At 33.6% G+C, this 21,189-nt stretch overlaps 1 protein-coding gene across 12 annotated transcripts in view; it reads left to right on the forward strand.

The window, feature by feature from the left end:
- METTL25 (methyltransferase like 25) overlaps positions 1-21,189 on the forward strand; it is a gene marked incomplete at its 5' end in the record, with an annotated part of 303,322 nt that overhangs the window by 11,433 nt on the left and 270,700 nt on the right. For all 12 annotated transcript variants that reach the window (XR_014233388.1, XM_082350758.1, XM_082350755.1 and 9 more), the window contains 4 exons: positions 7,695-7,859; positions 8,347-8,453; positions 16,235-16,834; positions 19,391-19,538. Coding sequence is in view for 11 of the 12 variants with exons in the window: in XM_082350758.1 (XP_082206884.1) it covers positions 7,695-7,859; positions 8,347-8,453; positions 16,235-16,834; positions 19,391-19,538 (1,020 nt within the window). The remainder of the gene's footprint in view (positions 1-7,694; positions 7,860-8,346; positions 8,454-16,234; positions 16,835-19,390; positions 19,539-21,189) is intronic.

Here is a 21,189-nt window from a genome sequence, read left to right on the forward strand (position 1 = left end):
CCAGCACTTGTACTCATTCTTCTTTTTTTCCTTGTCGCTTTTTGTTCCTTATTATGATATATACTTTCAACATTTCTTTAATCTTTATGAAGTTCTGAAACTTCCCTTGTGAGGGGAACTGCATTTCCAATATAGCCGCAGAGTATTAGACTGGTATCTTTAGGCAATACCAATAACAATTACTGAAAATGAATTCTTCCCTCTTTCTTGATCATTAAAATCAGAATGGCGATTGTAAAGTTTAGGCGGGCATTTTATTTGTTTTTTCTCTATTGCAGTCACCTTAAATAATGGTCCCTAAAGAATAAAATTGATCTGGTTTTTATGAATTTTACACATCATTTACAAAAATTAAACAAGTAAAGAGCAAGATCGGAGCAGGATCTGCTGGAGGTCCGGTAGGAACTAGAGAAAGTGTATATTTAATGCAGATTCCTCTTGCAAGTTCCTTTTACTTGGCAGATGATTATAACTGAATTCAGTTGAGTAGAATAGACACACATCTATTTTGTGTTAATGTTGAAATGTAAGTAGTGGAGTTTAGAATAAGAATAGCAGATGAAATTAAACTCAAGTTAATGAAATGTACAATGGAAAAAAGTACAATTTTAAGAGACAAGTGTGACTTAATTTTACTCTCTCAAAATCCCTTATTAGTAATTTAATTTTACTTACAATTACTGTTTACCTGGGACAAAAAGTCCTTTATTTTTCCTGCCTCAATAATAAACAAGCTGTGAAGTCTTTTTTTTTATTCTTGAAAGCCTGGAAGTCTAGGCCTAAGTCAATGTGTGTATAGAAAGGAAATACTGGTCTTCTCAGTTAAGAGATCAATGGCAGTGTTAGTTACTAAGATACTGCCATCCTTGAGGCACTGTGGGGCAGTGGAGCCTACCGTGGTGTTCAGAAAATAGCAGCTGAAAATAGGAAGTGAGATCTCTGTGGTAGGGACAAGAGAAGAACAAAGAGATTGATTTCATAGCACTTACTGCACTGAAATAGGTTCGTTTTTAAAGTATTCTTTACAATTATAAAGCAGTTTTTCAAGTTTTAGAATCTAAAATTTATTTTGTGTTTTGCTCACAAAATCATATTTGGTTTATTAAATTGAATTTATTTTTCAGAAAATATTTACAAATATTTATTTAATTTATTCTTCAGTGCTTCTAATTTTAAATGGAGTTTGAAGTTGTGGAATTTCTAGTAATCTATCTCTTGGTTTTGGTTATTTTCTGAAAATAGAGACTTCTAATATAGGAAATTAAAACACAATAGTAAAGCAGACTTGAAACTATATTAGGTCTTTAAGGCATGGTCAGGATTATAATCTATCTACTGAATTTCACTTCAAATTTAGTAAGAAATATCATTGGTAATAAAATTCTCCCTTGAGCTTTCAAGCTGATTCTAGGACTTGGTGCCCACTGCTAACCACTGGGCTCCCAAACACTGAGAAATTCTTGCTTTCAACCTACTTACACTGTAGAACCCAGTGCTGGCTGTTGGACTTGCACGTTGTGTCTCAAGTTGCAGCTTACCTGTCCCTAGTCATGCTTTCATTCTAACAATGGAGGGCTTGCATCCAACTTCCAGAGCCCAAACTTCCTTTCTCCCAGCAGGCCCCGTGTTTAGAAACTGAGTGTTTGTATTGATCATTGTTTCAAGTTCTTCTCTAGTAGCCTATATGGTATTCTGGGCCTAAATATTTGAGTATTTTCTGCCCCACATTCTTCCAACAAAGTCCCAAGTGCTGTGTTAGGACACTCAGTTACCTAATTCGGACTTTGTGCTTTGGGAGTTGCCTACTATATTCTAGACATTGTTTTAGGATGGGGTGTGTGTGTGTGTGTGTGTGTGTGTGTGTAATTAAATACTTACATGTATATATGTATATGTACATATTTACATATATGCCTATGTGCATATATATGTGTATTCCTTGAAATATGGTAAAGTAGATATTTGCCCCCATTTTATAGATGAAGATATCAAGTCTTAGAGCAGATAAATAGATTGCTCATGGCCACAGAGGGAGAGGCAGTCTGAGAACCAGAATTCAGACCTAGTTCTTGCTCATTCATTTACCCATTCATTCATTGAGTACGTGATATGACAAGCATCATTCTGGGTTCTCAGGATACAGCAGTAAACAAAAATCTGTGTCCTCTTGCACGTTACTTACTATGTCAGACGGTGATAAGTGCTGTAAAACATTGATACAGGATCAGTGAGGAATGAAGGTTGAGTGAGGTTGCAGTTTTAAATAGGGTTGTCAGAGAAGTTTTCACTGAAATGGTGACATTTGATTAAAGACAAAGGAAGTGAGAGAGAGACCCATGAAACTATCTGAGAGAAGATAGTATCAGAGGAAAAAACAAGTGCAAAGACCTGAGTAAGCGCATCCCATGTGGCATCTCAAAAGAATTCTAACTGGGAATTGCTGAGCCCTCTGGAATCCACACTGAACATTCATTGCCCACATGCCTCACAAGTGATAAGACACTATATCCCTTAGATGAATCACGAGTTGTTAACAAATTAGCTTTATCAGGTTCAGTTATTACCTTGCACATAGTAGGCATCCCAGAATTGTTTATTTTTAACAAGTTTATTTTTTATATACCAAATCAATTTTCTAAACTTCTGTTTCTTTGTATGATATTTTTATTTTCCTTCAAATTAAACTATGAAAAGGGTTTGTTAGAGTAGTAATACTGTGGTTAGATGTTCCTGTTTTTATATTTAATTTGATTTCTGTAAAAACTTAGTTAAATGTGAAAATGCTTTTGAAATGGTTCTGTGTGCTTTATACATTCAGTGTGACGTTAATATTGGCACAATAAGGATATGCATGTCAATTTTTGTTAATTATATCATTCTTTCTAAGAGCATGGTTTACATGTTGAGATAACATATTTTTTTCATTTCATATGCAGCCATAAATTATGTTGGAGCTTATGCAAAAAGTTTCCTAGCACATAATGGAGTGATATAAATTGACTTATTTTAAAAAGCAACAGTATATATTCTGTTTCTTCCTTAAATAGATTATAGGGTTATGGATATATTTAACCATTCATAAAATTTAATATATCCTATATATAATTTTCATAGTTCAGCAAGACAGCTTTAACTTTTGACTGAAGTCTGCTAAACAAGTATAAAAGATTGAAGCCTAAAGTCAACTGTTGGTAGAAGCCAAATCCTTAAAATGTATAATTAAACTTGCATTGAATATAAGTAGATTTCCATTTTAGAAAACATGTTCAATTCAGCTCAACCAACACTTACTGAGCATTCTGCTATGGGAGTTTTATTGATAAGGAAAAAAATCACTACTGCGATAACACTGGTGGTACTAATAGAGTTTGAACCACGGCGGTGATGGGGGGGGGGTTCCAAATGAAAGACATTTTTACATTAGGTTTAATGGGTGACTGGATATGTGCATTGAGGGTACAAGGAGCATTTAAGATAATGTAGACTTTTAACTTCAGGACTGGGTGACTGATGACACTATTAAACAGGATAGCAAATAGGAAAAGAAAGGTTTGGCGAGCTTGAGAACTTTCAGTTCAGTTTTGGGCCTTTTGAATTGGAGACATCTGTAGGACATGCAGAAATGAGTCCATAACATTTCTATGTCCTTGTGAAGATTGTTATTAAGAGGGCACTGTTGACTTCTTCCTGAAATTCTGGACCACAGGACATTTCTAGGGTGTGTGATAATAACAGTAGTGACCTTTGCCCTAACCCCTGTAACACAGTTAAACGTCAGAATTTAGCACGTAATTGTATTTTATCTTATATCACATTCTAAATGTTTTAAATCACTTTTGTCTCACCTTGTGATTGTAAACATTAGGACTGAGATGATGTTTTACTCTCTTCTAACAGGCTCAGAAGTACTGTTGAAGTCCCTGTAGTGGCCTCAGTGAAAACTACTACCCCAGAATCTTAGAATTTGTTTCTCTCAGTGTACCTGGTGATGCTACAGTAGTAAATGTATTGAGGAATTGCTTTCGTTCATCCCTTCATTGATTCCCTACTTACTGAATACCTGGTATATGCAAGGTATTATTGCCTTACAACTGGGCATGAAGCAGTAGGGATACTTTGTTTCTAGAAATAGATAACTACAACAACATATTATCATAAAAACTTTTAATTTTCAGAGACTTATCAGTTGTTTTAAATGTAGAAATTACTCTTTTAATTTCATGAAATCTTAAAATCACTTCTGGTAAAGAGGGAGGTGTGGAGGGGAGTGAGGGAAGTGAAAGAATTAAAAAGATAAATGAGTTTGAAACTGTCTTAAGATATTACCATGTATTGATCTCTGCCAGAGGGAATTCTTGTCAGACCTGATTCTGACAGTCAGTCTGCCTAGCACTTTTTTAACTGCTGTCTTTCCTGATTTCATTTGTTACTCACTGCAGTGGCATGTTGATCGAATGTGGGAATTAAGAACAAGGTCTGAGCACAGCCTTGGTTCACATGCCTTGCTACTTAGTGTTTATGCGAACCTGGCTTAATTGCAGCCTCTCTAAGTTTTGGTTTCTTCCTCTGTAAGTGGGGATATGAGCACGATGTAACTAACTTATAAGTCCGTTCCATTAAATGTCAACTGTTTGGCACAGTGCCTGGCCCATAGTATATGTGCAATAAATATTAGCAATAATAGTGGTGAGATAATTGTGAATCCTAACTGTACTCTGTCTTCCTTAAAGTGCTAGGTAATATTCAAGTAAAATACCAGACATTTAGTTTTGAAATTTTATTTATTTTAAATGTCAATATTGTATATTCATTGATTGTTTCTATTTTATTTTTAGCTTTGAAACATTATTATTCATTTCTCTATCTTGAAATTTTCATAATCCAACATGTGTATGTATAACCTTTCTGTCTTTCCTTGTACATTGATCTCTGCTGTACAAAAACAAAAACAAAAAAATGATAGGGATATACTGATATCATATTTAATAGAATTAACTTCTCCCTTGCCTCTCTGGTGCCTTTGCTCGCTCATACCCAAATAACCTATCTTGTAAGAAAGTTCTGTGGGTGTACAAAAAATAAGAGTAAATAAAGACAGAGCATGTAATAAAGCAGAACAAGTACTTCCAGTAGAGGGAGATATTGGCAAAACAATCAAACCACATAATATGCAGGTGCAATGGGTATCAAATTTAAAAATGAAGCTTTCCCTGTGTAAAAAATTTAACTAATTAAGAATTTAAGTAATAAGTCAGGTAACACTGTGGTTTTTATTTTGCTAGTTGCCAAACCCAAGCTCAGTGTGCAAGTATCTGGGAATGCATTATGAGGACTACGGATACTATTACCGTCACCACGGAACTTTTCTCACATACTGTTTCAGAGATAGAAGTAAAGACAAGATCATTGACACCTCTCTCTCTCTCTGAATCTCTAAAAACCGCAAGTAATGGAAGTTATAGGCTGGATCATTTGAAAACAAAGTTACAAAAGCTATATTTTCATAATTCAAAAAGATTTTTTTCACAGAGTTCTAGACTATCTGAATAAACTGGTGTAGCCTTAAATGACATAAGCCAGTGGACTGAATCAGAACACTATCCTTTTTATAAAAGGAAACATTGTTAAAAATTTAATATCTTTGCAGTTTAGATCTCCAGATTTCTGAAATTACTAGGAGGCCTGTAATTAAAAGCAAATTAACAACATTAATTTGGCTTAGATTGGAATTTTTTCAAATATTTTCAGTAGGGTAGTTAAATTGATTTGAAGCTTTACTTTTCCAACAGAAACATCACATTTCTTTCTGTTGGCAACATTGTCCAATAACTGACTACTATAATAGCCCCTCTGCACTTTGAGATTTACTACTCTTATTCTATCACATGCTAAGAAATTGCTGCCCTGGAACTTGAGGATGTTGAGACTGCCCTTAAACCTGAGAGGCTCACTTAATAGTTGACTGAGTTTTCCCCTCTGTATCATGCCTAAATATTTTGATGTGGATTTTATTACTTTTTGGCTGCATTAGTAAATTCAGTTTGTAAAATGCCGAAAGAACTTTATATAATACACAAAATGTATCTTAAATAAATGTACTATAGTAATCTTGTAGTTTAAATTTCTATTTAATAGATTCAGAAATGGAAGTTATACATCTCTGCTGATTTTCTAATTAATTTGGTAAACATTACTACCATCAACTTAATAGATGTTAGCTTTCAAAAGGTACTGTGTTAAACATGTAGTTTTTAGTTATTTAGTTAGCATTCTTCAAGGCTTCTTCAATTTTCTTGCTTTTAATTTTTGCCAGGGAGCATCATTGTTTTTTGTGTTTAAGTAGGTTTTTATAATTTCATAGGTAACTTTGGAGTATCAGCTAGCTAGAATGAACTTCATAGCATATAGTATGATTTTTCTGATAGGACCTAAGTTGTTCCCAGAATTGCACCATGCTTTTGTAAGGTGAACATTTTGAATACTTTATTTAACCACTGGATGTACTTTTTTTAATTATTAAAAATAATTTTCGGTAAATGGACTACTCCATCCAAAGAGTTTCTTTGAACTACTACATACATATCAGAATGCCTTTTTTTTAAACCCTCATAAATAAATTAATATGCATTAAAAATGGCTATAGGAAAATGAAACTGAACAAATAAAAAGCAAATCTGTACTGATGTGTATCCATTAGAATAGGCAAGATTATGCTACAGTAATAAGCCTAAAAACTCAGTGACTAAAAACAATGAAGATTACTATTCGTGTATGCCACATGTTCATTGTAGTTTGACAGCAGTGATGCCTTTGTTGTCGTCACTTGGGGACTCAGGCTGAGACAGGTTCTATCTTGACAATTGCAGTTCTGGGCAAAGAAAATGTAGTGACTCTTGATATTTTTAAAACTTCTGCCTGAAAATGGCATAGTTCACCTTGGCGAGATGTAACCACATCTGAGTTCAACAGGGTGAATGATCCTCACGCAGAGAGGGACACTGGATGTTGCAAACAGTGTGGCAGTTTTCTAAAGTGAGCTCTCAGCAACTATCAGTAGTTTCTGTATGAAGCTTAGACCATGTCTGGTTTGAAACTGACTATGGGAAGAAAGTGAACTGTTTTCACCTAATCATAACCTGATGAGTTTTAGAAGTCGTACTGACAGTGCATTGAACGCATATACACACACGCCCACACAATTCTACACGGTCCAAATGATGCAGGAACTGTTTTACAGTAACATTTATACCACTGAGAATATTGCTGTTCTACATGCAGTGTGGACAGGGAGTAACGGCATTGGATGGACTGACCTCCTTTAAATTCACAGCTGTACGTCAGCCAGGACCATTCATAAATTTAATGAGTACATTACAGTTTAGCACGGTTTTAAACTTCTTTCTTTCTTTTTTTTTTTTTTTGGCTTTCAAAAAAACAAAAAGGCCAGATTTTAATTTGGAATCTACGTGTATAATGGTATAGTGTATTAAAGAGAAAACTGGCTGCTACAAATAGCTAATAGTTTAAATAACAAATATAATGGAACCATTAGTGATATTGCCAAAATTCACACCAAAATGAAAATATTATAATTTGTTATAAGATCGGTGATTTTTGTTTTTTAAATCTCCAACAAATTAGCTAGTGATTATTTATTTTGTTGCTAACAATTCTTTTTATGTTGATTTTTTTAGATATTACTGATTTTCCAAAAATATTTTGTGAAACTTCCCAGAAGCTGGTGAGTGTGGAAGCCTTCGCTCTGACTGCTAAATATTATTCTGTACAAAACTTGGGGATATGTACTCCTTTTGAACAGTTGCTTGTAGCCCTTCGTGGAAATCAAAAACAGAGAACTGGTAGGTGTGTTTGTGTGTGTGTATGTATGTTTTTTTAGGCATTTAGAAGCAATATATTATTCATATGTGTATATATTTCCAACATGTTCTTAATTTATTGTTAGACCTTATATCATGAGCCCCGATAGACTGATTTGTTCTAAATGAGTAGGTTTTCTTATGCACCATATTAAACAAAAAACTTAGGTATAGATCGCCACATTTTTTTTCCTACATCGCAGTCTAGTTATCAGTCTTTTCCTTTGTAGTTAATTGTTTTATGTTTCAAGGAACATTTTTAATAATGTTATATGAGTCTTTTCATTTTATTAATTCAAATTTGATTCATAGCAGCTAAACTAATAGAGATCTATCATACAGACACCACAATAGGATCTCTGTATTGTTTTCATATTTAATTATAGAAAACATGAGCATCAACTGATGATTCTTATTAAGTTTTGTTTCTTTAGTAGCAGTACTTTAATTTTGTTTTATTTTTGTTCAGATGAAAATGTGAAGCCAGATGAGTTTATGAATTTGAAAAAATCTCATGAAGTTCAGGCAATGTCAGAGCTCATCAGCAGTATTGCTGATTACTGTGGAATAAAGCAGGTAAGAGTATTTGCCTATATATTCATGTGTTAAAATTATTGCCATTTTGGGGGGTATCATTCAAATTTCCTTTTCTACTATCACTGTCTAGCCTTTAAAATGTCATTAAGTAATAGCTGATGTGAGATGTCACATCACATCTGATCCTTTAAAACTGCTCTCATTTCCCAATATACTGCAATAAAAACAAATTTATACTAAAAATAAGATATGACTATTAATGTTTTGCCACAAATTTCACTCTTTTCAGAGTGGATAGAAGGTATGGTAATTCTCTTTTTCTTATGTTGTAACTCCAATTTGAAGCAGCATTATGAAGATGGCATTCTGCAAAATTGTTTACCACTAGGTGTTCTCAAGGACCTGGGTTACCATGCTGTGGTCTGGGGCACCTGCCTCATTATTGTAACATAAAGAAACTTGGATTCTTTCATAGTGTCAGAATTATAATGCATTCCTGTTGTAAAAAATAGCCTTTATGAAGGGTAGTAATGTCTGAAAATAGATGTTAAAATAAAATCAGTGATTGCCTCCATTGACCTATAAAAACAGTAAGTTATTTTTCTTATCCCTACAAGAACATCTATGGGGGTAATGGAGGATTTTTTCCCTTCTTCAGTTTTTATTAGGTGTTAGAATCTTTTCCATGTATTCTTTCAGACTTGTGGAGAGTTTGAGATTGATTAGAAAACGATCACAGCTTGGGCCGGGCATGCAGAACCACTTATGGCAACATAGATCTCTAGAGTAGGAACTAAAAGGCAAGAGCCAAGGTAATAGTTTTCAGCCTTTTCTCCAGTGTATCATAGCTAAGCAGTACCTGTCAGGATCGGTAATGGGCTCACCGTGACAGTAATACTCACCTGGAGTAAAAAGGGCAAGTACACAGTAAAATTTAACAAACTGCTGCTGCACATAACACATGGATGAATATTAGAAACATAAAAATGAATGGGAAAAATAAGCAATTTACAGAAGACTACGTATTTTATGGTATCGTTTTTTAAAAGCTCTTAAGCAAAATAATGGTATATTCTTAATGCAAAAAATATATGCAAAAAAACCATTAAAGAAGCAAGGGAATCATAAACAATCATTTGAGAATAGTTGTTACCTCCAGTAGGGGAAGCAGGGAGATGGGATATGGAAAGAAAACGAGTTATATGGACTGGAAATACTAACATTCTAGTTCTTAGGATGGCTGGTGGGTTCACGGGTATAGCAGATGCTACTGGATGCCTTATTCAGATACTCTTGGGCCTCACCATTTCATGGTGTGCCGAGCTGCTTTCTACCTGTTTCTACATTTCTTTTCCTGTGGGTTTTCTCTGTCTGCTGAAGCATGGCACTGCCTGCATACAAGTTCTGGGGATTAATTCCTCCCTGTGAGCATCCTTGAATTAATGACTAATACACATTGATAAACAAATACATCAACTCCCGGACTTTCCAGGTGGGATGACTATGAGGTATGTGTTCTACAGTAGCTCTCCAAGTTTCTCAGTGTGATTAACCCAGGTTGCCCTAAAGTGGTATTTTGCTTAAGAACATACCTTTTATTGGGCTGTCTTCCTTTCTCTTTTTTCTCTTCTCTATTTTCCTGTCAGTGTTTTCTTCACTTCCCAAATAAGTCACCTATAATTAAATCTTCGAGGGGTATTTATTATTAGAATGGAAATCCAAGTCCATTCTTCAGAAGATTTTTGTGAGGAGTAAATTATGTATGCATATGGATACATGTGTGTAAGTAAAAGCCCTTTGACATCTGTACATAACAGAAGTCAAAACATTAAAGTGAAATTAACTAAAATTTTCCAGAAATAAAATTAGTTTGTTTTTTTTTTTTGGCTGCGATACACAGCATACAAGATATCTTAGTTGCCTGACCAGGGATTGAACCCACGCCCCCTGCAGTAGAAGCACGGAGTCTTAACCACTATTGTTCTTTATAACTTTACATTTCAACTGCATTTATTCTTTTATTTATATGAAATATTACATAATAAATAACTTTAAATTAATAAAGCAGATTTATTTCTAAAGTGCAGAGAAAAAAAATTTGAAATAGCTTAATGTTTCACATTAGACCTTCTCTAAGGGAACTTTTTTCATAGTGATGGAGATTGTTTCTAGTGAGTGAAAAAAACCTGTATTAAAGGTTTTTTATTTTTTAAAGAAAAAAACCTGTATTAAAGGTTTTTTCTTTTTTAAAGACTTACAGGGTCTTTCTCTTGAAATTACTTAATAGCAATATTTGATTCTCAAAATAGTTAAGTTTGAAACGTATTACGTGTGTACTATTTTTACTTTTAAAAAGCAGATTTAATAAATGTAGATTTCATGGGGATAGTTGGAAACCCAGATACTAAAATCTTAACTTTACTAGTGACCAAAAAGAACTAGAGAAGAAAAAAAAACAATTTATTTTTGCCTCAACCACATTGCTCCCTACATGCCAAAAACCTTTGCCTCTCTCATCCCCATTACCAAGTCTTCTTACTTCTTAATTTTTATTTCTAAAATATGTTCACTGATTCACACTTGCATGCATGCGTTCATTTATTAAATATTTCTTTGGCTCCTACCATGTGTCAGGTGCCGTTATAGATGCTGAGGATACAGTAGTAAACAAAACAAAACGTATCTTTGCCTTTATGGCATTTATACTCTAATGAGGAGAGATAGATAATAAAATCATTATAAGTATATTTTATTGTATATGTTGATATACTTTAAGGAGAAAAAAAATAAAAAGGAAGTAGCTAATTCAGGGATGGGGGATTAAAGCTTTTGATTAGGAAGAGAGGGGCAAGTAAGACCTCATTGTAAAGATAACATTTGAGTTAAGATCTCCTTCAAGAGGTAAGAGAGTTATCCATTAGAATATCCAGATGAAAAATTTTTTAGATGGAGGGAATAGCACATTCAGTGGCCCTAAAGCGGGAATATACTTGGTGTATTCTTTTTTTAAAAATTAATTAATTAATTAATTAATTTATTTATGGCTGCATTGGGTCTTCGTTGCTGCGTGTGGGCTTTCTCTAGTTGCAGCAAGAGGGGGCTACTCTTGGTTGTGGTGCACGAGCTTCTCTTGTTGTGGAGCACGGGCTCGAGGCGCGCGGGCTTAGTTGCTCCGTGGCATGTGGGATCTTCCCGGACCAGGGCTCGAACCCGTGGCCCCTGCATTGGCAGGTGGATTCCTAACCACTGTGCCACCAGGGAAGCCCCACTTGTTGTATTCTTGAAAGAGCCAAGAAGCCAGATTAACTCCAGTGGTGAGAGCAAGGACAAAGTAGTAGGAGCTGAGGTTGTGGTGGCAGAAGCAGGTCATGAAGTTGTAGAGTCTTAGAGGCCATTGTGATGATTTGGGCTTTTATCTTGAATGAGATGGGAAGCCGTTGGAGCAACTGGATCAGTCTGACTGCCGTGTTGCGGAGTGTTATGAAGCAAATATTGGGCTGGCCAAAAAGTTTGTTCGGGTTTTGGTAACATGTTATGGAAAAACCCGAATGAACTTTTTGGCCAACCCGATATTTCCATTACCTTTGCAACTCTTCGCCATAGTCTTTGTAAACATTCAAGCTGGTTCTTTTCAGAAATTAGCTCATATGTAAGCATGAGCTTCCAGAGTTGAGGCAAAAAGCTTAGTAACAAAGGAGGTTAGTAGCAGGAGATAAGTTTAGGGAAGTGATGAGAGATTTTACTTAGAGGCGTGGTATGATCAGTCTTTGTTTTGTTCTCTTGAGAATACACTCAAGGAGGGAAGGTGAGAGCAGGGAGATCATTGAGGAGGCCGTTGCAATAACCTAGACTTAGGGTGCAGTTGGTATGAAATACCCTTGGTAAGACTGGATTTTTTCACAATTCAGGTGGAGGGTATGAGAGAAAGAAAGGAGTCTTGTTCTCCACCTGGAAGTATGGAGATACTATTAACTATGATGGAGAAGATTATGGGAGGGGCAGGTTTTACAGAGACTATCAAGAACTTAGTTTTGAACATGTTAAATTTGAGATGCTTATTAGACATTCAAGTGGAAATGTTAGGTACACTGTTGGATATGAGTATGAAGTTCATGGTAGAATTCCATACTGGAATTATAAATTTGAAAGTCATTAGCTTATAATAGTAGGGAGATCTCCAGGTCAGTCAACAAAATATAACTCTCCTGTCTGAAGTATAGTACCATACTAATACTAATATTAAGAAATGTAATCACTATGTGTAGCAATATTTCTATGAGAAAGTCTTCTAAGCAGTATTAGGAAACAAGGAAGATACTTCCCACCAGGTATTACACTGGAGACTCCTCTATCTTCAAACCTATAAGATGATCCAGGAAGGAAAAGACTGTTGTGAGTAAGGGGTAAGAGATCAGGATTGTGAAGGTTTTGCCACTCAGATAAGAGAGTTTGAAGGCAAAAATATGTATGATTTATGTAACCTTTAATTGCAGAGTTTGCCATTCTCTTGCTAACACTGTATATATTACTGAAAGGCCAATTTGGAGAGGGATAAAAATCAGTTTGGGTCAGTAAGATATAAGTGAGCTGATAGATTTTTCTAGGAAATTTTGCCTATTACTGAAAAGGGTTTCAGATATTATATTGTGAAGACATGATTCTTAGGTTTTCCCCAGCCATCTTGCAACCAGAGGAATTACAAATACGTTGACCCAAACGCCATATGTGGTTGAGCCTCTGGTTGGTTCAGCTACTCTACTGCCAGATTTCTTAAGTGAGGTGAGTTTTTCTCAGTGATGGAAATTTGATGTTCTGTTACTTGCAGACAAAATTTTCCTCATTCACAAGTGGAATTGTTATATGCAGATCTGGGAACAAACTCAATTACCTCTTGGTAAGAAAACATCTGTATTGGGGGGAACAAATGTCCTGGTGCTTACAAACAACCCATTGGTTGCTAACATTAAGCCTGCCATTGGCATCAGTGAATGTGTTTTTGTAGAAGGAAGGGAATGGAGAGCTTTGCTTTCTCTAGAGATTCAGATATGGGGAAATTGATTTAATAGAGTTTCTACTCTATAGCCCTTGTATTCATGAGTATGGTATCTTCAGATAGATTGTAGTTCCTTAGGATCAAGGTATATAATGCTTCTGTATTTCCCATAATACCTAACCTAGAGATTAACATTAAAAAGGGGGCATAGGGAATTATTTGTAAGCTAGACACTTATTTAGCAGACATCATTTATTGGAGTTTTACCTATGAATTGCAATTTTGCTTGAGTTGAAATTTTTGAGGATTTCATTGATGATATGCATTATTTCAAATATAGGAAATTTTCCTTGAGTGGCTCATATTTATGTCAGGATTTAATTGGTTTTAGGAATTAAAGATTAGATATAATGAGATTAGATAATGATTTCCTATGATAATATTTCTGTAATTGTCCATTTATTTCTTATGAAATGACATGACAATACAGTAAACAATCTTGGTAATTTTATATGTCTTTTATCATTTTTAGTTTTATTGAGGTATAATTTATATATTCACCAATTCTAGGTGTACACTTTGATGCATTTGGTAATTGTATGCAGTTGTTTAGCCACTGTAATAAAAAATATTTCTGTCACCATAAAAAGTTTTCTCATACCCTTTTGCAAGATATTTCCTCCTCCATTCTCAAGGAATTACTGCTCTGCTTGTAGTTTTGACTTTTCTAGAACATCGTATAAGTGGAATCAAATAATATGTAGATGTTTGTGTTTGACTATCCTTTAGCGCATAGTTTTTAGAGTCATCAATATTTTTATGTGCATTGACTCTTTGTTCCTCATTTTTGGGTATAGTATGCTACAGTATGGATATACCACAATTTGTTTTTCAATTCATTGGTTGATGGATATTTGAGTTGTTACCAATTTTTTGGCCGCTATGAATTTATTCACATACAAGACTTTGTGGACATGTTTGCATTTCTCTTGGGTAAATAGCCCAGAGTGGGATTTGTAGGTTGTATAGTAAGTGTATGCTTTAACTCTATGTTAAACTGCTGATGTTTTCCAAAGTGACTGTACCATTTTACATTTGTGTATATCTCATTATGATTTTAGTTTGCAGTTCCCAAAAGAGTAGTGATATTGGACATCTTTTTATAGTGGTCATTTGTATATCTTCTTCTGTGAAGTGTGTGTTCAAATGCTCTGCCCATTTTTTAATTGGTGGCTTGTCTTATTATTGAGTTGTTAGAGTTCTTTATATATTCTGGACACAAACCCTTAGTCAGATACATGTTTTGCAAATATTTCTTACCCTTTTTAACTATGTATTTTGAATAGCAAAGGTTTTAATTTTAATGAAGTCCATTTTTCAATTATTTCTTTGTAGTTTATGCTTTTTATGTCCTACATAAGAAATCTTTTCCCCTCCCAATGTCACAAAGATACGCAGGAATTAAAGATATGCCTGCTTGGCATATGACATGTAAAAATCTTTTTTTTCCCATACAGACATCCAGTTATACCCACACCATTTGTTGAAAAGACTGTCTTTTCCTTTGGATTACTTTAGTTGTTTTGTCAAAAACCAGTTGACTATATATATAACTGTGGGTCTATTTCTGGACTCTGTTTATTCCATGGATTTATATTTCTATTTTTATACCAGCACTACACTGTTTTGATTACTGTAGTTTTTTTTTGTTTTTTAAAAAAACAGTTTTCTTTTTTTAATATTATTAATTAATTAATTTATTTATTTATTTTTGGCTGTGTTGGGTCTTCGTTTCTCTGCGAGGGCTTTCTCTAGTTGTGGCGAGCGGGGGCCACTCTTCATCGCGGTGCGCGGGCCTCTCACTGTCGCGGCCTCTCTTGTTGCGGAGCACAGGCTCCAGACGTGCAGGCTCAGTAGTTGTGGCTCACGGGCCTAGTTGCTCCGTGGCATGTGGGATCTTCCCAGACCAGGGCTCGAACCCGTGTCCCCTGCATCGGCAGGCAGATTCTCAACCACTGTGCCACCAGGGAAGGCCTGTAGTTTTATATTGATTCCTGAATCAGTGTAAATCCTCAAACTTTTTCTTTTCAAAATCGTTTTGGTTATTCTAGGTACTTTGCCTTCTCATATAAATTGTAATATCTGCTTATGAATTTCTTTTAAAAACCCTGCTGGGATTTTGATTAGGATTGCATTGATTCTATATGTCAGTTTGGGAGAATTGCCATCTTAATATTGAGTCTAACTATTTCATGAATATGGTATATCTTTATTTAGCTCTTTTAAATTTTTCCTATGCAGTGTTTTCTAGTTTTCAGTGTATAGATCATGCGTAACCTCTGTTAAATTTATGCCTAGATTTGTATTTTTATGCTATTTTAATTCAATTGGTTTTAAATTTTATTTTCTAATTGTTCTTTACTACTGTAATGCATATGTTCTGATGGTTCTTTATTCATTTCTAATGAGCTTGTATCTTGACACATTGCTAACTTGACTTACTAGTTCTTTTAACTTTTGTATGCATTCCTTAGAATTCTCTACAGATACAATCATGTTATCTATGAAGAAAGACAATTTTACTTTCAATATTTATGTCTTTTACATCTTTTCCTTGACTTATTATTACACTGCTTAGAACTTCTCTTAAAATGTTGAATAAAAATGATGAGAGTTGTTGGTTTTTAATAGTAATCAAAAATTAAAATTAAAAAAAGCATAACAGGTTGTATAAATTATACATTCCTTTACTTTTTAAAAAAATATCGCGAATGCTTTCAGTTACCATCTGACTAAAATCCTTTTAATTCATTCTGGTTTTCTTTAGATAATTGACCTGGGTTCTGGAAAAGGCTACCTAAGCTCCTTTTTGTCCTTAAAGTATGGCTTAAAAGTTTATGGAATTGATTCCTCAAATACCAATACTCATGGAGCTGAGGAGAGAAACAGGAAACTGAAGAAACATTGGAAAGTCTATCGTAGGCAGTCAAAATTAGATGTCAATGGACTGGCATTACAAATGGCAAAAGAAAGGAAAGTGCAAGATGAAATTAAATTTAAAGCTGATATTGAGGGAGTATGTAACAGCAGTACTGCAAATCAAGAAAAGATGTCAACCTCGGACTTTCTGCCAGATTTTTCAGCCTCTGTAATTTCTAACATCAGAAAACAAATGGAAAACCTACATGTTTATTCACATCGAGAAGAAAATTTGTGTTTTGAAAATGCCTTTTCTCTTAGGGACCTTTTGCCTATTAATGCCATAGAACCTACTTCTTCATCCCATATACCCAAGAGAAAAATGTCTGAAACAAATAAAGAGAGAAGAAAAATGACGTCAAAGTCAAATGAATCCAATATATATTCACCTTTAACATCTTTTATCACTGCTGATTCAGAACTACATGATATTATTAAAGATCTGGAGGTAATTTTATTTTTTTAATTCCTTAATTTCATTTATATATAAAGGCTTTAAGACATAGAATTAAGTTTTAATGATAGCTTACTTAACCTGCGTATCTTATTTGATTACATTAATATAAAGGACCAAGAAAATAAAATTATATTCAGGCTTTCATGATTTCCACAGCTATCAAAATCTGACAATCTGACAATTATGATTTTCCAGAAGGGAGTACCCTCCACTCATTTGTAAGCCTAAATTAGACAGAAGTACCAATACTAAATCTAGTCAGCTAAGTTCTCGTTATGCAATTTATGAGTTGTTAAAATTCCAATCCAAGAAAGCTCTTACATTTTATTTAAATTTGAAGTAAAGATGTACCTAGGGCAATATTATGTTTAATGTTAGCCTTGGTAACCAAATTTGCAATTTTCTTGAGCAAGACCAACTTCTGAGTATTCTTAAAAAATTTGAACTTTTTCTAAACTACAAGTATGTCAAGTTATGCAGAGATAATATATCTTAAAGGCAACATTGTATGTGAAAACAGTATTGTAGAGGAGTTTTTAGAAATCATTTGGCCTGACTCATTGTTTTAAAAAAATGGGGTAGCCTTTGATGTTATAATATTCTACTCTTGTTAAATTTTTTGAAAATTCTTCCCTAAAGAATGAATAAACAAAAGATACCAGAATTCTTTATAAATTTAAATCCTTGTTTGGTAGCTAACCAGTGTTTTGTTACTTTGTCATTTTAGAATGGGGAATTTTTCTTTTTCCCAGATATTTCAGGATTTCACTAATTATGGGAAACCGGTTAATCCTCATTAATTGTTTTTCCAATATATAAAATCAGTAATTAAGTTATAGCTTAACCTTCTGTTAGGGTTAAATAACCCCAATTACTTTAACCTGACTTAAAAATGTATACATTTTTAGGACTTATTATCATATATTTATGTTTTTAAAAGTCTTCTGGAAAATATATGATCAAAACTGTATGCAGACTTTTATAAGAATTTGACTTATAAAAGATATGCTGGAAGATTGTATCTTGGGTCCTTAGTTAAGTAGCAATTTAATAACCAGAGTTAACCAATGCCTCCCATCTCCTCCCCTCCCCGCCCTACAGCACACACATACAATACTTAAATATTTTACTGTTAGGATAATATGCTGATTATGTATTTTTGTTTGCCACCTGCTGGTATTTTTAACTAACCTTGTGTAATGAATACACTGAAAAATGAGATTAAATATCTTGGTGTTATCTTTAGGGAGAACTAGCCTAAAAGAGAGATTTATATCTCTGTTATCTACCCTTAATTAACAATAAGCCCTTTCTCTCTGAATTCCTTTTTATTTATAACATTATAATGTCTAAATAAAACCTACCCAAACTATGTAATCATTGAGAAAAGCAAAATAGTTGCACAACACTCCAGAAATTGGGCTTTGAAGAGAATGTTGGTTGAAGCAACAGAATGTTCTATCAGGTTGAAGCAACTTACAGGTACAATTATTTTCTTTAGAAAGGTAACACTTCAGTCCTGTCTATGTCTACATCATATGGGCTAAAATCACATTTTTGGTAAAATAACTTAAGTGAAAAAATTGTATTTGTTCTGAAGATAGTTATACAAATATACTTGATTCACATCTTAATGTCCATTATTTTGAATTTATAACATGATGATGATGATGTAAGAATAGAAGACATTTACTGAATTTTATTGGATGCCAGAGATTGTACTAAGTCATTTACCAGTATTAACTTATTAAAGTCTTGCAATAACCCATTGAGGTGAGATATTATTATTAGCCTCATTATACAGAAGAGGAAACTAAGGAACTGAAGAGTTAAAACAAACAAACGGTATATTGATCAAGATTCTGTGAGTGCATGCCTATGCACCCATTCTGTATGTGTATACATCTAAATTACGCTTTGGATAATTAGGAGAACATTATCCAAATTCTATCCAAAAATAAAATTTTTACATAAAATTCATGTTATAAAATTTAGAACAAAAATTTTATATTGAATTTAATCTTGTCATATTTGATGCAGTGAACGAACTAAGTAAACTTTTGGTGTTGGAGTAGAAATGCCGACTTAGCAACACTTAATTTTATTTTTTATGACAATGTTTTATAAGTTTCGATGGGTATGGGTGAAGAAGTGAATTTTAAAAATTGACTAGTAAGGTATTAATGTGTCTCAAATCATAAGTTTGTCCTAGTAGTGCAGGCTACATTGTATTGATCCAACGTTAATTTGAGTAGTCATTAAGCAAATATTAGTTGTAAAAGAAACCAGAGAAAATTCAAATGAGTAACCAAAAACACTAGAAAATCAACTGAAAGTTATGTCAGTTTTGGTAAAAGATCAGTCATTTTGCCTTTAAAGGCAATAGTTATTTGTTATGAAAATAAAAGACATACAATACTTTCTAGGTAAAATTTCATCATTTTAAAAAGCTCTACATCTTCTAATAAACATTTAAATGTTTTTTAACCCTCCTTTTAATTTCCAAAATTTATTTTTCCTTCTCATTTTTTTTTTTCATTTTTTGAGGATTGTTTGATGGTAGGTCTGCATACTTGTGGTGATCTTGCTCCAAATACTCTGCGAATATTTACTTCCAAGTCTGAAATCAAGGGAGTTTGCAGTGTGGGTTGTTGCTACCACCTCTTATCTGAAGAGTTTGAAAACCCACATAAAGGTACAAGTTCTTCATATCCCATAATTTTATTTATTTGAGCATAATGGCTGCTTTGTATCGCTCCTTTTTTTGTTGTTGACATTATTGTCACTTTGAATTAACATTTGAGATAATATCTGATGTTCTTGCAATTTTAGAAATGTTACATCAAATGAAATTTGATGAACTATCACTTGCGTTGTATTTTATTATAGATTTTTTAGTCATAGTATGGTCTTAATGAATGCCGAAAACTGCAAATATGTGAAATATTTGTGTGGTGTATTTTTAGAGAACTTCTGTTTAAAAATATTTGTAAGATATACATTTACTAAGGTAGTAAAGCTAAGTTTTTTTGTCATAAATATAGAATGGGCAAGGTTTATTTTCATTTCCAAAGCCTTCTCAATTTTGTAACAAATATTGATATTTGTCCCCTCAAAAAGTTTCTTACAGTAGTTTGAAGGGTCAAAATACTATGATTTTTAAAAGCTGGAAAACTGTGCAATTGTATTAAAATAATAGTATTCAAACTGTGCTCCCTGGGCTGAGAAGGTGCCTGAGGGGCAAAGTACAGAGTACGTTGACAGGACTGAAAACACCTACAACCCTTCCTCCAGAGCAGCTCCTGAAACTTCTCTCTTTGATCCATTTTATATGTTATTTCTCTTATTAGACACATGGTTTCAAAACCACTGGTTCAGGTTAGATGGTTATTTAGATGGTTATCTATTAATATTAGCAGTTCTTTTTTCTGTTAGTTTAGTGAAGTGTTTATCAACATCCAGTGTCCCTTGGTAAGAATTTTTAGGTCAGGAAGTTGTGTGAATATAGATGGTATTGCTTGCTCTTTTTCTCAATTTTAAAACCCAGATGACTGTAAAAATTTGATTATTTGTCATTTAGTCATTTCCAACAGGTAGAAATTATGATGGTATGATTCTACTGAAAATTGCCTGGGTGAAACAGGTCATCCTTAAAACTGGCAAAGGTTTTTGGGGAAAAGAGTCAATTGAATTTGAATTTTTTATGTCAGGGTTCTAAAAAGTATCTTTTAGGAAAAGTACACAGAAGTAAAATTGTCAATATATAGAGATACACAGAGTGAGAGAAAGAAAGCAAATTGGCAAAAAGTTAACAATTAAACAATTAAACAATTTAAACAATTAAACAAAGTTTAATTTAAATGAAGAATATATGTTTGTCATGCCATTATTTCCAACTTTTCTCTGAGTAAAAAAATTTTCAAGAAAAAAATTGGGGGGGAAAGTGAACCTAAAAAATTATTTATTCTAAAGTATATACCCAAATATTTACATTACTTTATAGCCCTTTTTGTGCATCTTTCCTAAAAGAAATGAAAAAAAAAAAAAAACTTTTAATACAATCACAGTTTTACAGCTTTTAAAATATTAAATGCAAACTGTTTTCCTGGATCAGCAAGCATAAAATTTTAGGTAGGGAAGTTTTTGTTCTTAGTTCAAGAGCTTCCTGTTCTATAGGTACAATGAAATGGGTTTTTTTTAATAATTGGCTTAGTTCAGGGTAGGTGTAACCACTTGGTGTGTCTTTCAATTCAGAGATACTGTCTCACAGTGTAAGATCTTTAATTTCAGTTGCCCGCTTCCTTCTTTCACTTTATCATCATGTCCCCCCAAATGCCTTCCCCTTC

Source organism: Balaenoptera borealis, assembly GCF_965194805.1.
Source record: "Balaenoptera borealis genome assembly, chromosome: 13".
Taxonomy (NCBI): Eukaryota; Metazoa; Chordata; class Mammalia; order Artiodactyla; family Balaenopteridae; genus Balaenoptera; species Balaenoptera borealis.